Genomic DNA, 19588 nt, shown 5'->3' with positions numbered 1-19588 from the left:
CCTCCCCCCTTCCCCCCAGCCCCCCGCAAAGTTTCAAGAGGTTTTTTGCCATTGACTTCAATGGCCCCATTGGTTATAATGGACCCGAATTTTTTCGGGATTTTTTTTCGGGATTCAGGAAAATGCATAGGAAGCCATTTCGGGATTGCAAAAGCCGAAAAAAGCCAAAAAACGTTATTTTCGGCTTTTTTTCGGTTCGGGATCCCGAAATGCACATCCCTAGAGCAGGTTTTATTGCCTAAACTATATAAAGTTTGGTGCTCCTAGTCTAACAACCTATTTTTAATCTGTTGAAATGCATCGGCAAAAGGCAACATGGGCAGGGATTCCAAAGAGAGACCCAATATTTTAATTTTCCCTTCGATATATGCTGACCAGTTTGAGAGTTTAAGCTCGGGGAGCATGTGATCACACTGGCATATATTAGAGCTATTAAAAATAAACAAACATACATGACATTTCTGGGGCTGGTGGAAAGTACTTCAAGTTGCAGCTGACATGGCAACACCATAGGGTTGTCAGTAGGGATGTGCAAAACGAATGGTACAAAAATTGTTGCCTCTCCCCAAAACGATTGGACTGGGGGTCCAATTCTGTGGGCCCCCAAAGAAGGTGCCCCCATGGAGGGAAAAAGGCATTTAAAGGGACAACGGTCCCTTTAAATGCCTTCTCCAAGCCGCATGACTCCATGATGAATGAACTCCAAAGGCGTTTAAAAGGGTCATAGTCCCTTTAAACACCTCCAAGTGGTGAGTTCACCCAGAAGGCATTTAAAGGGACTCTGAGCCCTTTAAATGCCTTCAGATTTCACTCGCTGCAAAATCATGCAGCTTGGAGGGCATTTAAAGGGACCGTGATCCCTTTAAATGCCCTTTAAGTTTGGCTACCTGGTGGTCCTGAAAATCCCAAATATTTTCAGGGCTTGGCTGTTTTGGATAGCTGAAATTAAGCACCAGTCAACAGATGGCTTAAAAAATGCCTGAAAAATACTGGGGTTTTTTTTTGGGGGGGGGGGGCTTTGTTTATTGCTGTATGCACATCCCTAATTTTCAAGGCAAGAGATGTTCATTGGTAGTTTGCTGTTGCCTGCCTCTGTGTTGCAGCCTGACTTCCTTGGTGGTCTCCCATCCAAATACTAACCAGAGCCTATTCTGCTTAGCTTCTAAGATTGGGGTAGCCTGGGCTATCTAGGTCAGGGCATGACATTCCTATTCTACCAAAATTAAATCAAATAAATCAAAGCTCTAAGTATTTTACCAAAAGCATATGCAGAAAAGATCTTCTCAATTAATGTAGTCCTAAGAAGTTCATATTGCACATAGTTCTGGGAGTTTATATAGTATATGTATGAAAAACAAAATTCTGCTTGTTGTTTATTTCATGTTGTTGTTCTGAGCATGCAAGTAAGTAAATTAAAGACTTAGTACAGGTAGCTAATTTCAGTGTTCATGTTCTGTTTCCTAGATTTGTGTGGGCAGATAACTGCCTATTCATAAGAAATTACTTTCCCTGTTATCAGAACTGGTTGGTGCTAGCTGAATAAACTTCTCAAGGATGCTAACCATGTATTAGAACAAAGGAAATGAAAAATTATTCTTTGATGATGTTGTTGCAGAAAGTCATAAGAAGATTCAGTGAACTATTACTAATTCAGGCTAACATGCTAACTAACGAATTAAGGCCTATCGGAATACATATATTCTACATACCATGCATAATTTACATTTAATTCAATGACAGAAGTATGTTCTTCAGTCTTGGGAAAATGATAGAGAATGTTGTGTTCTCAGTCATCTTATTTCTGCTCTTCTGCTCTTCTTTGATGCATGCCATTAATGAGGGCCACTCTATTTTTAATGTATTATTATCTAGATTGAGGAAAAATGGGGGGAAACTTTTCAAAGCGCTTGGCAGTTCAACTAACTAGTAGTCGTCCAAAAAACCCAACAATCCTTTGAAGTAGGTCTTAGGTATCAGGGCATTCATTAACATATAACAGCATCATTGGCCACTCTTTTGATCTAAGTGAGCCCATGTGCAAAAGGGAATATAAATCATACTTCTTATTGAATGGCTTTGGAAATTCTGTTTCTGCTTAGAGAAATTTAATCTTTAAATCTGTTTTAATATTTTGACAGAGGAGCAATAAGAAATGCTTGCCAGATGTTAATGATTTTAGGTCTTGAAGGAAGATCAGTATATGAAGAAGATTTTGAAGCTCCTTTCTTAGAGATGTCAGCAGAATTTTTTCAGGTACATTATAGCTTTCAAGTATATCTATATGTTTCAAACTTCTTTGCAGTTTATTATTGTTTTGCCAGGATAATTTACTTAAATTTATTTATCTGAAATAATTGCATCCTACCTTCACAAAATGGGCTCAAGTAAGGATTAAAAATGTATTGGTATATCCAGAGATGTATTTTATTAAAGTTTCATTGGTCTTCAGTGGAAAATTTGTAAAATCTAAAATGTAACTACATGAATCATACGAACAGGAGTAAAAAATATAATATGTGAAGAAAAACTATATTATTTGTATATATTTTACTACAGATGGAAAGCCAGAAATTTTTAGCAGAAAATAGTGCTTCAGTTTATATAAAGAAAGTAGAAGCTAGAATTAATGAAGAAATAGAACGTGTGATGCACTGCCTCGATAAATCAACTGAAGAGCCAATTGTAAAAGTTGTTGAGAGGGAGCTTATTTCCAAGCATATGAAAACAATAGTGGAAATGGAGAATTCTGGGCTGGTTCATATGCTGAAAAATGGAAAAACTGAAGGTAAGTTTGGATGATGCCTCTCCAGTGTTAGTGATGCATCATTGAGCAGCTTGGTTTTGAAAGATGGGCAGAGATAATAGAAAGCGTATGGCACTTGGCATTTCCTGTCCCCTCAGCATCTATATTCTATCTAAAGCTGTCATGAGAGCCTAATTATTGGTGACTCATTGGGCTTCAGACATCTCCAGCAGGTTCATTACATAGTAAGAAATGCCAGTTGGCTTAACAAAGCTATTGGTTCTTCTCAAATATGAACTTTTTGTAGAGTCTTTCATCAGTTGTGGAGATTAGCAGTAGTTCTGTATTTTGTCATGTAAAATACATCACCCCTCCAAAAAAATATGAAAATCATATTTCAGCATACGGTGTCCTGCGTCTGTGAGATGCCACACTGTAGATTTACTGCATATTTCATAAAAGCCATGTTCTTCAGAACAATTTTGTGAGTAATTTGGCTTCATGGAATCTGACTCAGTTCATATATAGATGCTGTACTGTACAAGAAAACCGCAGCCCACCTTACAAGCTGTTAGAAAAATTCTGAAGACAATGTGTGTGAAGCCCTTTGAGCATGGAAATACTAGGTGGTAGTGTTATTAAAGAGGTAATCTGCATGATAGCTCAGTTGAACTGAAAGCTCAATTTAATCTCATTCCATCTATTCTGTTAAAAAAAGTTGCACATCTCCCAAACCTATGTAATGTTTACTTGGACCCTGGCTAAAATGTCCACAAATGGAAGATATTTTTATTCACAAAGCATTAATTACTTGCCTCTGTCCTCCTGCTGTAGCAAAAAAAAAAAAATCCCCTTTAAATGCTGCTGCTGGAGGACAATGGACATAAGAACATAAGAGAAGCCAATGTTGGATCAGGCCAATGACCCATCTAGTCCAGCACTCTGTCACACAGTGGCAAAAAATACCAGGTGCCATCAGGAGGTCCAGCAGTGAGGTCAGGACACTAGAAGCTCTTCCACTGTTGCCCTCACCCCCAAGCACCAAGAATACAGTGCATCACCTGCCCCAGCCTGAGAGTTTTTATCTGTACCTTGTGGCTAATAGCCACTGATGGACTTCTGTTTCGTATGCTTATCTAATTCCTTCTTGAAGCTGTCCATGCTTGTAGCAGCCGCCACCTCCTGTGGCAGTGAATTCCATGTGTTAATCACACTTTGGGTGAAGAAGTACTTCCTTTAATCTGTTCTAACCCAACTGCTCAGCAATTTCATTGAGTGCCCACAAGTTCTTGTATTGTCTTCCTCCAGGAACAGCTGGGAAGAATGGTCAGAGGTGTGCTGGGAGGGGTAGAATTGGGGAAAATTGCCTCCCCTTCTTTCTGTGGAAATTTTAGCCAGGGGCTAGCCTATTAGCATTAAGGTTACTTAGCAGCCAGATTTTAGCTGAAGATTCAAACTGTACCAGTCTTGATTAATAAAATCAGTCACCTAGAATTAGGTGATCACTGGAGTTTTATACTCTATTTAGCTCTTTTCATGAATTTATGGTATTTGATCTTCAATAAGACAATTCAGCATATACTCTAGCCCTTTCTCAATATAAGCCACAGATAGAATATTGATAGAACTATATTCTAATATATTAAAACATATTTTATTTTTGTTGAAAAAGAAGGAAGACAGTACAGAAGTTTATGGTCAAAAGTAGAAGGATATAGAGTCTCATGTTGTGCTTCACATTGTGGTGGGAACAAGGAGTTTGACAAATCTGGTGTTCTGCTCATCTGCAGAGTCTTCTGATAGTAGATTTCTTTCTCTGTTACAGATCTTGCTTGTATGTACAAGTTGTTCAGCCGAGTGCCGAATGGTTTAAAGACAATGTGTGAGTGTATGAGCTCCTACCTTAGGGAACAAGGTAAAGCGCTTGTATCTGAAGAGGGTGAAGGAAAGAACCCAGTTGACTACATTCAGGTAGCTAAAAGCTTCTTACACTGTTCATCATCCCCACCCCCCCCCTTTCCAGACACAATTAAGAGAACTTCCAGTGCTGTTCTAGTAGCTTTTCACATCTGAGATAAACAAGGAGAAAATTTTGGGTAACATGTTCTTGCAATGCTTAAAAATGATCAAGTTTTCAAAGTTTGATCACTCATTTACCAGTGTGTCATTTTAATGGACATATTAAAAACAAACTGTTTTGTTTAGTAGTTAGTAGGACTATCTAGTGCCAAATGAAAGATTCTAACCCAGCAGTTTTTGATTCTGGACCACGTAGCAAAAGTCAGTTGATGTTATAATCTTTGTACAAACAATGGAAAAATTTAAAGATGTTTTGTTTGTTTTGCTCAAGGGTTTACTGGATTTGAAGAGTCGGTTTGACCGTTTCCTCCAAGAATCTTTCAACAATGATAGGCTTTTCAAACAAACTATTGCAGGAGACTTTGAGTATTTCCTTAACCTCAACTCTAGATCTCCAGAATATCTCTCATTATTTATAGATGACAAGTTGAAAAAAGGTGTCAAGGGAGTAAGTATAATTTCAGTTCCAACTATATTAATCTGTGTGTATGTGAGGGGGTGCTTTAAACTAGGGGTGTGCACAAAAAAATTGGGATTTCTCAGATTCAGATATATTGGACCCCAAAAAATTCGGGGTTCCCAAAAAGATTTGAATTTTAGTATCTGTATAGTATCTAGATTTGATATTTTTTTTGAAATCCCAGTTTTTTTCAGTTCCCTTATACCTTATGCCTCTCCTTAAAAGACCCCCCAGGTTTCAAAAAGATTGGACTAGGGGATCCAGTTCTACAGGCCCCCAAAGAAGGTGCCCCCCATCCTCCATTGTTTCCAGTGGTGGGGAAAAAACAAGAGCTGATGTCGAACCAGATTCTTTGCAATAGAAACTGAAGGGGGGATTTTTCCAAGCCCAGCAGAACCAGTGCATGTACAGAGTGCCCAGCGGAACCAGTGCCACTGTGGCAATGCCAGCTCAAATCCAAGTGGGGGGCTGCAAGCCCAACACAGCCAGCACATGTACAGAGTGCCCAGTAGAACCAGGGCATGTACTGAGTGTCCAAAGAAGGTGCCCCCATTTAAGGGAAGGCACTGGGTTTTGCTCAGCACAAGTACATTATACTAGTACTGCTCGGCAACTCGGTACATGCACTGGCTATGCTGGGCCTGGAACCCCCCTTGCTTGGATTTGTTGAGCTGGCATTGCCACAGTGGCATTGGTTCTGCTGTGCGCTCTGAACATGCTCTGGTTCCGCTGGGCACTCTGTGTAGGCACTGGTTGTGCTAGGCTTGCAACCCCCCACCCTGGCTAGGATTTGTTGAGCTGGCATTGCCACAGTGGCACTGGTTCTGGAAAAATCTCCCCCCCACCACCTTCAGTTTCTACTGCAGATACTCTGGTTTGACATCACTCCCTACTTTTTTGCTGTTTTTTCCCTCCATTGGAAATGATGGAGGATGGGGCATCTTCTTTTGGTCCCCATAGGCTATACTTGAGCTGGAGGTCTTTAAACGTGTTGAGGTCCCTTTGAATGAATTCATGAAGCTGCAGCTTCACCCAGAATGGCGCTTAAAGGGAGTGTACTTCCTTTAAACACCATTTAACTGCGACTCCTGTTTGCCCAGATAATACCAATTTTTTCGGGATTATCCAGGATTGGCTATGCTCAGTAGCTGAAAATACACCCCTCTCTCTAGCAATCTAAAAGAACAGCCAATAAATACTAATAAGGTTCGGGTGGAGCTGAATGCACACCCCTACTTTAAACTTTGTAATGTATGTTGTCTAACTTGCAAAATACAGTAAGTAGTGTAATTATTCCTTTTCACAGCGGAAAATTATCTTTCACCTGCACAAACCATATGGATATAAACAAGCAACATAAACAGTTAGATCGAAAGGTTGTATTCTGGTAACAGTGAGGCCTTATTCAGGCATGTTGATTTTCACCGTCAGAAAGCATTTCTTTTGCTAGGATAAAACCTTTGGATCCAAACCAATGAAGATAGAGAGAGATCAAACAATGAGCAATTATTGCCCCTGCATTGGTTTGAATGATGCCTTAAACTGCTGCAAAAATCAATGTGTGTATTGTTTATTGGTCTAACTTTACACTATCAATCAACAGTACCCCCCTCCCGGTCTTTTCTGAACTGAGCTTCAATTTATTGGTCCTCATTCTGCCTCTAATCTCCTCCAGTCACTCATTCAGAACAGTCACTGCAAAACTCAGCTTCAGTGAAGCAAGGTGCTGTCAAGATACTGATGAAACCTTATACCAAATCCTTGGGTGACCTCTCCCAGCTGTTTCATGTAGTTGAACAGCATAGGGGACAGTATAAAATATTGGGACTCTAGAGGTGCCACTGATCAAGCAGTTGTTCTCCATCACCACTTTCTGATACTGATCAGGCAGATAAAAATTGAACTGCTGTATTCTCTGCTCCTGATACCAATCCTGTCCATCTAGTCTAGAAGGATACCTTGCTCTGTTTGTATCAACAGCCACTGAAAGATCCAGAAGGTTAAATGCACACCCTTCCTGCCTCTCTCCCATGAGAAGTCATCCAGAAGGGTGACAATGGTATTTAGATTTCTGATGTTGGGCCTGAAACCAGACAGAAATAAATCTGAGAAGATCAGACATTGACCACCCACCAGCTGTTTGATCACATTGCCAAAAAGCAAGATATTTGGTAGCAGTCAGTAGTTACAGAACTCACTTTGGTCCAAGAATAATTTTTTCAGGCGAGATTTCACAAGGTGGCTGATGCTACCTTTTCCTCTAACAAAGTGTTTGCTTCCTCCTGGATCTACCCAAACAATTATCTCCAGCAAGATCCTAGTAAGTCATGATAGGCAAAAAGTGGGATGGACTCCTCCAAGCAACTTGGATTGCAGTTGATGAGAGTCATCTGAACAGTTTCAGTTATACAAAGTTCTGGTAACATTAGGAGAGTATATGGTATAGTAATGAATGAATTGGCCCTACTTTGACACATTCTGCTTGCATTAGAATAGGGTCTGTTGTATTAACAAGAATGGAACGATTACACTGTTACACTGTGATTGTAGTCCTGATTTTTTTTTTGTCCTTGTCTTGCATATTCAGACCTCTGGGCCCATCCATCACTATCATCCCTCTTTGATTATTAGGATAATAATACCTTGATAGCTCAAGTGATAATAGTATTCATTGAACATTTTTATTCTTCCGAACTAAACTAGACATGGTTGACTGAGTAATTGATTGAATGTTTTATTTCAGAAAGATATGCTAAACGTTAGCAACAACTTAAAAATTCCTAAATTAAACTGAAAGTGCTATTGGTAGCGATGTCAGAGGTACTTAGTCTGTTTTCATTTTGGCCCTCCTTCTTCTGCAATATCTCTTCTTAATACAGTGTTTGAAATTCTTTGTGTAACCTGAGACAAAGTCTCAGAAAATTCATTCAGTACTTGAAATTGTTCCTAACAAACTACCTGTTGAATCAGAAGGCAAAGTCTAGAATGAAGGACCATGAGATCTTCGTAGAAAAGGTTTCTTGAACAACATTCCATCTAATCTATGTTTCAACGTTTCCTGTAGTTAAATTTGCTGCTCCAGCATGTTATAATGATTAGAGCATTTGAGTAGGATCTGGAAGACCCAGTTCAGATCCCCAATTCTGTCATGGAAGCTTGCTGGGTGACCTTGGGCCAGTCACATACTCTGAACCTCACCTACTTCACAGGGTTGTTGTGTGGGTAAAATGGAGGCAAGGAGAACAATACCAATATAAACTGCTTTGGATCTTCATTGGACAGAAAGGTGGGGTATAAATGAATTAAAAGAAAGAAAAAATAAGATCAGCTGGTTTTGCCCATTGTTTGTTCCAGTTTTCTGTTCTATGAAAGTACTTCCCTGGCATCCCTGTCACAGAAAGCTAAGCTCAAGCTGAGGAGCCAAGGTGAATGAATACTTCTTGGTTGCTTCCAGATGGAGAATTAATTCCAAAGAAGTAGCAGAGTTAAATAGCAAGGCTCTTGTGGAACCATAAAGAATAACAAATGTATTCTAATTTAAACTTTTGTGGACTAGAGCCCACTTAATCAGATGCATGTAGTGGATCTCCACTAGCCTTCTGTGTGTGCGCAAGCGCATCTGACACATGGTCATGAGCACTAGAATAAACATTCAGTAGTCTTTCAGGTGCCACAAGATTCTCGTTTATGACAATTATCACGTTGCAAGAAAGAGATCTAGTCTCCTGATTTAATCTGTACCATACTTAATTAAGAGAATGAATAGGCTACTATGTAACACAGGAATCTTAGAAAGCCTTTCATGTGGGACACTGAGTATCTCTGACTTGGTTATCATTTGTCATCTGTTAGTTTTGCTGCTTCTCATTTAAAAGTCACTACATGTCCATCATGCTTGTTGATGCTCCACAGTACATGTAAGGTATAGATGACTCCCCTCCAAAGGCTTGAGAAGACCCAAAAGATGAGAGCTAAGGAGCTGCAGTTGGTTGCAGCTCCCTGGTGTATGTCCACTGCATGTCTTTCTCCCTTCTACACTTCATATATTTATGAATATAGGAAGAACCCTGGTGGATCAAACCAGTGGTCTGTCTAGTTCAGTATCTCCCCCCCCCCAAAAAAAAAAAACTGGCTGACCAAGAATCCTGGAAGACCTGTAAGCAGGCCTGGAGGTGAAAGCCTCTCCCCCATTGCCCTCCAGAAACTGGTATTAAGAAGTATACCATACATGGCAGTAAGTTCCACAAGTTAATTTTGGGTATGGATAAGTGCTTTCTCTTGTCCATCCTGAATCTTTTGCCCATCACCTTTATTGGGAGAAAAAGTTTTCTGTCTTAAGTTTCTGTACGCCATACACAGTTTTAGTGTGGAAAAAAATAGAACTTTTACTCCCACACAAGTACTAGAATTTGGGAGCATCCAATACAATTGATGGGCAGTGGATTTATCAGAGCATAAGTTGGTGTAATCACTGTAAGCATGATAGTTGCATACAGTAGGGAGCTGCTCGGTGTTAATTCTTGGTCATGGTACTAGTAATGGGCTTGACATCACTGGTTTGAAATACAGTTGCTTTCTTTGTTTTTGTTTACAGTTAACAGAACAGGAAGTAGAGACTATATTGGATAAGGCAATGGTTCTGTTTCGGTTCATGCAAGAAAAAGATGTATTTGAACGATACTACAAGCAGCACTTGGCAAGGAGGCTTCTGACGAACAAAAGTGTTTCAGATGATTCTGAGAAAAATATGATATCTAAGTTGAAGGTACTGTCTGGTCCTCACTCTTCTCTGTTCCATAGTTCTTTGAGTTGGTTTGTGTTGTTTTCAGACCAACACCCAATTAGCAGTTATGGCTGCAATATGATATTGCAGTTTAATTTGTTACTTATCAGAGAGCATTAATTCTTAAATTCTGACAAATGCTAGCCATTTTTCTAAACTCTTAAGGTTCGATGCTAAATATTTGTTCACTGCAGCTAAGAATAATTTTGTGAAATCTTATTTATTTGTTTATTTGTTTGTTTGTTTTATTCGATTTATACTCTGCCCTCCCTACCAAGGCAGGCTCAGGGCGGCCCCATACCATTTTGAAAACCTTAAGGTTACAGTGCTTCAGAGTAGCATTTCACTTTCCCTCCAATCTTGTGAGCCATTCTATGGAAAAGGGGTGGGGGATAATGAAGGCAGTGATGTAGGCTGTATCATACTTCAATATTCAAAGGATTCCCAGGGAATCTCTACTGGTGGAGGGGGGAAATACCTCCGTCACCTCTCTCCAGGCTGCAGCTCTTCCCTTCCCCCATTAGTAAAGTGAATGAAATACTGTTTCTCTTCACTGGTGGAGAGTAGATTGCAAGAAGTGAATGAGGTGTCCATGTCCATAACCCAGTGGGCCCTCAAAAGGTAATCCTGTGGAGAGAGAAGTGCCTTGTCTCCAAAGCTGTAATCTCTTCTCTTCCTCTTCTCCCAACTTCATAAATATGATTGTTTAAATAGCACACCTTGATAAGAAATAGAAGTTTAAGGATGCCAAATACTCTAAATAAATGCTCTAAATCTATCTGGGGGGGAGGTGGCCTTCAGGGGTAAAGTTTCTAATATAGTTCTTACTTTTTTACATAGCCAGTGTGGTATACAGGGTAGAATGGCAGACTGGGGCTGAGACTGAGGTACAAATCACCACTTAACCATGAAGCTTATTGGTTGATATGGGGCCAGTCACACACTGTTGGCCTAGCCTGTTTCATAGATGGCTAGGGCAAACAAGAGTGGGGAGAGCCTTGTGTCTTGTCTTTTCCTCCATGGAGGAAGGTCAAGATAAACACTAAAGCAGGGAAACTAATACTAGAATATTGAGAATCAGTACAGCTGAGAGAGAAGAATGTGCTACTCACTTTAAGTACAGTAGATGATGTAATTAATTGGTAGGTAAATATTATGGCATACCTTTGCATTATGAATTAGGTATTTTGAGATTCCTACTGATCTCTAAAACCAAGTGTAGTCTGTGATTACCCTTTTTTTGTAACCTGGATCATCTGCGGGAAATGGAGTCATAATTATAAATATATTTTTGCAGACTGAATGTGGATGTCAATTCACATCTAAACTGGAAGGAATGTTCAGAGATATGAGCATCTCAAACACAACAATGGATGAATTTAGGCAACATCTACAGGCTACAGGGGTAAGAAATGAATAGATGGTTTTCTTTTGATTTCAGCTGTACAAGGCATACCTGCCCCTTATGACACTTTTATGTTTTACTGAGTTATTCTAATGTTTATTCCAGATGTTTGTTCCAAATATTAAATATAGCACTGTTTCAACTTCTACTATAGTAATGACCTCAATCTAAGCTATTGTGCTATCATATAGAAAAAGTGTGTAACACTAAGGGCTGTAATCAGTATTAAAACTAGCAATAGACCATTTCTCACCTGCTTAGGGTGAATTATCATTTGCTACTCTGGGAAGCAACAGAGTGCAAATTCAAGTTCTTTGTGTAGCTGTGAAAATGCTGCCTCCATCTGTATGTGTAGTTAAAACATAAGATGAGCTCTGCTGGATCAGACGAAAGGTCTCTTCAGTCCAGTATCCTGCTTCACACATTGGTGAATCTGTTGTTCATGGGAAACCCACAATAAGATGATAACCTTCCCTAGCTCTGTGCAGTTGATATTAGATGGCATGCTGTCTCTGAATATAGTCATTACTGTAAAATAGGAATAAGGCTCGTTGTGGAAATAAATACAACGAGCTCTAGAAAGAGGCTCTGGGAGAGTGCCCCGGCCTTGGGCACTCAGCATCAAATTGAGGAAAAGCAATGAAGGACAAAGAAGAAAATACTGTAGTGGGTCAAGGTGAGAGAAGATAAGAATGTGAACCAGTACTGTTAAGGCTGCAAAGAAGAAATACCATATTTCCTAAATATTCTACAGGAAGAAATGACAATGTAAATATGAAAGCAAAAAAAGGAGGTCAAAGCCAATGTGCTCTGTTCTATCAGCTAGGACAGTGTTCCACATTATCAGTGTACAGAGAGTATATGAAGAGAACAAGGATTAGGAGGAATGATACAGTCTTAGACACAAACCTTGACCTGTGTGTGTGGTAAGTGTCATCAAGTCACTATCATTTACAGCCTCACTCATGTCTTACAAATTAAGGACTGTGGCTTTCTCAGTTGAGTCAATCCATGTCATGTTGAGTCTTCCTCTTTTCATGATGCCTTCAACTTTTCCTAGCATTATCGTGACCAAAGCTTGATAGCATCAGTTTAGTTATTTCAGGCTTGATTTGATCTAGAGCTCACTCATTTGACTTTTTGGCAGTCTACAATATCTGTAAAACTCTCCTGCAACACCACATTTCAAAGGAATCCACTTTCTTCCTGTCTGCGTTATTCATTGTCCAAATTTCACATGCATACATAATAATGGGGAATACTATAAGAGAGTTATCTTGATCTTGGTCACCGGCGACACATCCTTAAAAGATCTTTTCTAGCTCCTTCATGGCTGCTCTTCCAAGTCTCAATCTCCTTCTGATTTCTTGGTTGTAGTCTCCCTTTTGGTTGAAATTCCTCAGTAGTCATTACCATTATATTCAGCTGTAATCCTGCTTTGGCACTTTCTGCTTTAATGTTCATCAGTAGTAATTTCAGATCTTCACTATTGTCTGCCAGTAATGTGGTTTCATCTGCATATTTCAAATTGTTACTGTTCCTTCTGCCAATCCATCTTTTGTTATATATTTTTCATATAGATTGAACATACGGGGAAATAAAATGCATCCTTGTGTAACACCTTTGCTCTCCATGTTCTAACAGTAGCCTATTGTCCAGTGTACAGGTTGTGCATCAGAACAATCAGATGCTATGGAACACCGATTTCTTTTAAACCAGCCATCGGTTTTCATGATCCACACAGTTCAAAGCTTTACTGCAAACTAAGAAACACAAGCTGGTTTTCTTCTGAAATTCTCTTATATTCACCAGTAATCAACATAAATTTGCAATATGATTCCTAGTACCTCTTTTTTTTCCTGAACCCATATTGAGCATCTGGAATTTCTTGGTCCAAAACCTGAGCTAGTGATGAACATTCAAGCAAAAGCTGATATTATTTGGCTTTTAAGCGGCTTGGTTTGGTAGTATCAAATTGTGGCTTCTGGCCCGCAGTTTAAACCACAGGGCAGGAGAAGCCTCCCAGCCAAGTCTGCATGTGGTGGGGAGAGATCTCCCCACTGCATGCAGATCCTTTGCAAGCCACACTGTGCGTGAACTCCAAATGCTGAGCTGAAAAATTTGGCTATCCCGATTATTATACTGATATTTGGATTCGGGAATATCAGGAAATGCCAATATTTTTCAGGTTCAGTATACCTGAATCCGAAGAATACCGATTTTGTGTGTGTGTGTGTCCGCGCGCATCCCTAGTATCAGACAACCAGTTGGCAAAGTGGGGTTGGATTGGAGTGGGCAAGCTATGAGGTGGAAAGATGGTGCTGGGCAGTGTTCCCTCTAAGCTGAGTTAGTGTGAGCTAGCTCACAATTTTTCACCCTCCAGCTCACACAATTTTGTCTTCGCTCAGGAAGGATGGCTCCAGTCCAGGGCAAACTCATTTATGCAGTAGCCAAATCACCTGCCTGCTCACAACTTTAATGATGGTAGCTCACAAAGTTGAATTTTTGCTCACAGGACTCCACAGCTTAGAGGGAACATTGGTGCTGGGTATCATTAGCATATAAATGGTACTGGGATTTGGTGAAACAACTGGTGCCTGCAAAAAATGTTGTATTTTGGGGGAGGTGAGGTTTGGAGCACAAAATGCTCCCCCCAATCTCATTGTGGGTCTGAGTTTGAAGCCTTCTGTGTTCCAAATCTCTTGCACTGCCACCATTCAGGTGATGGGGGATCACCCTTCTCCTCCCCCCCATTACCATCTTTGCCTGCTCCTCTTCGTCTTCCTCTCTGCTGCCTTTCTCCTTTCCCAATACTCATGCCATCTCCTCCTTTCTCCCCTGCTACTTTCCATCTCCTCCCTCACCGTGCTGTTTAAGGTCTGTGCTTGCAGCACTGACACAATTCAGGTGGGTGGAGGAGTGGAAAGTTTGGAGCACCCTCCCCTAAACACAGACAGTGTTCTGCTGGGGGAGTGTGAATTTCGACGGAGAAATTGATTTGCACTTAAAGCAGTTCACTGCAAATGTGCAGCAGTCTCAGGCCCCTTTCCTAGTCACCATGTTGGTAGGTTGGAGGTTTGGAGCAGAAAACATGTAATATATGATTCGTGTTCCAAACCCTGCTATATCTATCTGCCACTTCCCTCAAGATCTTGCAGGTGGTTGTGCTAATTATTTTGTCTGGAGTGGGTTATTCATTTATCATATGGCAGAGTTACACACAGGAAGCATATAGTAATATAAAATATGTAACCAAGTTGATACAACAGGTATGCAGACCAAGCCTTCCATTTGAGTTTAGGGTTTTTTTGGGGGGGGTTGTTGCAAACTTGGGGGTCCCCCATGGGCTGAAGAAAAATACAATGCTTGTACCTGGCCCCATTGTGCAGGATTTTGGTTTGTCTTCTGAGGCTGAGGTTCTTAGATATGAAATAGGAATAGGGCCTAGGATAGGTCCATGATGGACCCCAATGGAGATGTGTGTGCTAAGGTAACCCAGTAGAATGTGAGTTCCCAATCTTATTGAACCTACGAGTGCTTTTGAAACTGAGAACAGGCAGTGGGTGTTATAACAAAATGGTTACATGAGATGGGTGAATTGAACACAAAATAGCTGCCATAGGTGCTAGGTCTAATCAAGCATTCACTTTAGGATGAAAGCAGTTGTTTCAGAATTGCGTACCCTGTGGACAATAAAGGTGATGCCTCCTGGGATCTTCAGAACCATTTCCTACTCTAATGAATTGGAGGAAATCCAGGATCATCTCTTAACTGGGGAAGAAGTGAATGCTAAGAAACACATTGATGGGTACCATGGTGGCTTGGAACAGAAAGCATGTAATGAATGGTTTGTGCTCCAAACCTACTACATCTATCTACCACTTCCCTCAAGATCTTGTGGGTATTTGTGCTAGGAATTAAGCCTTTGTTTTGGAGAATGGTAGCATGCTTGAGTGTACATACGAAGGAGCTGGATAAAGAATGAGGCAGACTTTGTGGTGCAGAAGGTGGACAATGGCTGGGGAGATGGCAGCAAATACTCTAGAGGGGTTATGTTAAGGAGGCATGCGGAGGGATTTAGACATGGATAGTGTTGAAGAGGAAGAATGAGGTGCAGGAGAGATGCCAAGGAAGACTTTGGACATCAGATGTAAGAAGGGGCAGTCCCAAATAAGGCAGGTCATGACAAAGAAAAAGGAAGGGAAAAAAGTATAAGGAACAAAATAATCCGGTTGTTTTGACCTTTCAGAGGTACAGAAACATGAATGGAATGGTGAATTAGGATAGTGAACTGGAGAGGGGAAGCTTGTTCATTGGGAGAGTGAATTGAAGGTGAAAGTTACAGGATCTAAATAAGACATAGGAATTACTAAAGAGGACTATTGCAGCAATAGAATGCAGGTGTGTTAGTGTGGTGGTTACAGTGACAGACTAGGATCTGGGAGATCCCTCTTTGAATCAAAACTCTGCCATGGAAGCTTTGCTGGTGTGTTAGTGTGGTGTGGTGGTTACAGTGACAGACTAGGATCTGGGAGATCCCTCTTTGAATCAAAACTCTGCCATGGAAGCTTTCTAGGTGTCCTTGGCCAGTCCTGCACATTCAGCCTAACCTGCATCACAGGATTGTTATGTGGATAAAATATAGGAGGAAAGATGTAAATCACTGGCTCCCTGTTGAGGAGTAAGTCAGGGTATAAACAAAGTAAGTAAATAAATAAATTAATAGGTCCTTGGAAGGAGTAAAAGGAGTAAAAGACAATATGGGGAAGGCGTAGTGTTGAAGGAGATGTGGTCGAACAGAAGAAAAGAAAAAGAATGGAGACAAGATTTCAAGTGGGTAGCCGAGTCTGATAGTAGGGAAGTCCAAAACATAAATCAGTGAGGAGATTAGGGAGTAGAGGCAGTTGGGTCAGGAAAGTATATCAACATAGACGTTGCAATCCCCAAGTGGAGATTTTATCAAAGAAGAAGAAAGCATGGTGGGTGTGGCTTCCATGGTGTAGCAACCACCAAAAGACTTGAGGATAATTCAGGGGAGAATAGATTGAAAAGCTTGGGGGGAAGTGGTTGGTTGGGGGGGTGACCTTGATCACTCTGCTATTTTTCCTTTTCCTTGTAGACCTAGTAGGTCTTAATCAAAGAACCATACAGAGGGATTTCTCATTCCCTCAAACCCAGAATTTGAAGCCTGCATCTCTGAAGGGGAAAATGAGTCACGCTCACTGTGGAGCGCTAATAGCAGCCATCCCTCTCAAAGCACACTAGTTTTTTTCTGGGCTCTTGGGGGGAGAACACTTGAATGCTGCTCTAGGAATGAGTGGGAAGGGAGACCTTTACAAGCAGAGCAAAAAGTGAACATGTGGCCCAGATGCATTACATGCAAGTCTATTTCAGTATTATATGGGAGAAGTCATTTAAAATTGCGTTACTTAGCATTCAAGATGAGATAGATTGGTGGCCATTGGGTCCAGTGTGTGTTTGGCATAAATCAAGCTGAAAAAAATCTGAAAAATTCCTTACCAGTATATTTTGGGTATTATTTAAGCCAAATACAGATTCAGAGAATCTGATCAGCTACTAGTATAGCTGAGCCTGAAAAAAAGGTGATCCCCCCCCCCTTTGGCTTTTATTCGGGGATATTAATCTATACCAAGGATCAGCTGGGGTGGCAGGAGCTGAGAGCCCCAGCCGAGGCAGTGCAGAGCTCTCAGCTCCTGCTGCTCCAGCTGATACTCTCTTGCAGCTTGGTTTAAAGTGAGCTGCAAGAGAAGCCAGCCCAGGATCAGCTGGGCCAGTGGGAGCTGAGAGCTCCCCATCGCACACAGATCCTGGGACCAGCTTCTTCTGCAGTGCGATTTAAACTGTGCCACAGGGGAAGCCCTCCCAGCTGGGACTGTGAGCAGTGGGGAGCAATGTTCCCTCTAAGCCATGGAATCTCATAAGCAAAAAAATCTACTTTGTGAGCTACTAGCATTAAAGTTGTGAGCGAGCAATTTGGCTACTGCATAAATTAGTTTGCTCTGGAGCCCTCCTTCATGAGCTAAGATAAAAATGTCTGAGCCAGAGGCTAAAAAACTGTGAGCCAGCTCACACTAACTCAGCTTAGAGGGAACACTGGTGGGGAGACACCTTCCCACCACATGCAGATCCTGGGGCCAGCTTCTGCAGTGCAATTTAAACAGCTGCAGGAGAAGCCCTCCTAGCTTGGTCTGCATGCAGTGGGGAGACACCTCCCCGCTACATGCAGATCCTGGGGTCAGCTTCTGCAGTGCAGTTCCTTCCTGCTGCAGGAGAAGCCCTCTTAGCTTGGTCTGCATGCAGTGGGGAGAGACCTCCCTGCCACACACAGATTCTGGGACCAGCTTCTGCAGCACAGTTTAAAATGTGCTGCAGGAAGGAACATCGTCAAAAAATGGAGAATCAAATTGACCAACAAGAAGTTTATGACACAATCCGTTCGCTCAAGAACAACAAAACAGCGGGACCTGACGGATTGCCATCCGAATTCTATAAAAAATTTGCACCAATACTAGTCCCACAACTGACGAAAACATGCAATGACATCCTTGCAACGAGCATACTACCTACATCCTGGAATATGGCATCTATCATAACAATCCCCAAACCCGGGAAAGATCTATACAACCCGGCTTCATATCTCCCAATTTCCCTGCTTAACCAGGATTATAAGATCTTTACCTCCTTAATCACTAGACGATTCAACTCCATACTGCCGACCTATATCCATTACGACCAATCAGGCTTCATACCAGGGAGAGACCTCACAGATAATGTACATAAATCACTGCACATTGTATCAGCTTGCAACAAAATGAAATCTGAGGTCATACTTCTCTCCCTCGACACAGAGAAGGTGTTTGATTCGCTGGAAACAAACTACCTGATTAAACTACTGAAGCAGATGAAATTTGGTGATAACTTTTAGAACAGTGACAGCCATCTACTTGAAGCCATCATTACAAGTCAAAATCAATAACACTACTTCCAAGACATTTACCTTAAACAGGGGAACGAGACAGGGATGTCCATTATCACCAGCCCTATTCGCCTTAGCGCTTGAACCACTGGCAGAGAAGATATGTCGAGATACCAACATATTCGGAATAAGTCTAGGCCCTCATGAGTTTAAACTATCTCTTCGCCGATGATATGTTGATCTTCATGACACAACCAACAATATCTCTACAAAATATGCAGAAACACCTGACCGCCTTTGGACAAATATCCGGTTTGAAACTTAATCAAACGAAGTCGTGCATCTTGCTCTTACGTATATCTTCCTCCACAAAACAAGAGATACAAAACAACTTTGCTTACCAATGGCAATCATTGTCTCTGTCATACTTAGGCATCCAAATCCCGAACGATCTCAAGAATTTGATCAAAATTAATCACTTACAAAAATTTCAAGAGATCCAGTTATCTCTCCCCAGCTGGAACAAACAGATGCTCTCATTTTTGGATCGACTGCATCTAATCAGATCTTTCCTGTTCCCGAAGTTACTCTTTTTGTTCCGTGCAATTCCTATTGGTTTATCCGCTTCACTACTTCATAAATGGCAAGCGATGTTGAATGTCTTCCTATGGCAGGGTAAAAAACAAAGAACGAGCTTCAAGATTCTCAGAAGACGACGAGCCCAGGGTGAACTCAGCTACCCAGATCTATTATTATATTACAAATCTGCAATGCTTACCTCAGTAGTCAAGCTACTGTGTTACGGAGACAAAGCTACTTGGGCGCAACCAATCTACCCACTTCTACATCCAAAAACTATCCAAAAAACTATCTGGAATACACCTCAAGCACGCCCTAAACTAATCCATGATAATGCCTTTATTTCAGCTATTCTTCACACCTGGGACACACTCTGATACAAACTATTACCAAACAACTCTAAGCAATCTGAATTCCTGTTCCAAAGCTGGTTCCCACCAGGAAATGGCATCAATATAGGGCAGACATTCAGAACCGCCAAATTAACGCGCATCACAGATATCGTAAACAAGAATGGCCTTCTTCCAAAACAACTCTTAGAACATAAGTTACATACCTCTATCCCATGGTTCTTCTATCTACAACTCAATCATGTAATATCT

At 41.0% G+C, this 19588-nt stretch overlaps 1 protein-coding gene across 1 annotated transcript in view; it reads left to right on the top strand.

Annotated features, from left to right (window-relative positions):
- CUL3 (cullin 3) overlaps window positions 1–19588 on the top strand; it is a 93278-nt gene that overhangs the window by 56298 nt on the left and 17392 nt on the right. The window contains exons 5-10 of the mRNA XM_015411998.1: window positions 2139–2253; window positions 2557–2785; window positions 4569–4714; window positions 5094–5270; window positions 9877–10047; window positions 11363–11470. Coding sequence (XP_015267484.1) covers window positions 2139–2253; window positions 2557–2785; window positions 4569–4714; window positions 5094–5270; window positions 9877–10047; window positions 11363–11470 — 946 coding nt within the window. The remainder of the gene's footprint in view (window positions 1–2138; window positions 2254–2556; window positions 2786–4568; window positions 4715–5093; window positions 5271–9876; window positions 10048–11362; window positions 11471–19588) is intronic.

This window comes from Gekko japonicus, unplaced genomic scaffold (genome assembly GCF_001447785.1).
Source record: "Gekko japonicus isolate JY-2015 unplaced genomic scaffold, Gekko_japonicus_V1.1 scaffold825, whole genome shotgun sequence".
In the NCBI taxonomy this organism is placed as follows: Eukaryota; Metazoa; Chordata; class Lepidosauria; order Squamata; family Gekkonidae; genus Gekko; species Gekko japonicus.
This window is presented reverse-complemented; position numbering and strand designations above follow the sequence as displayed.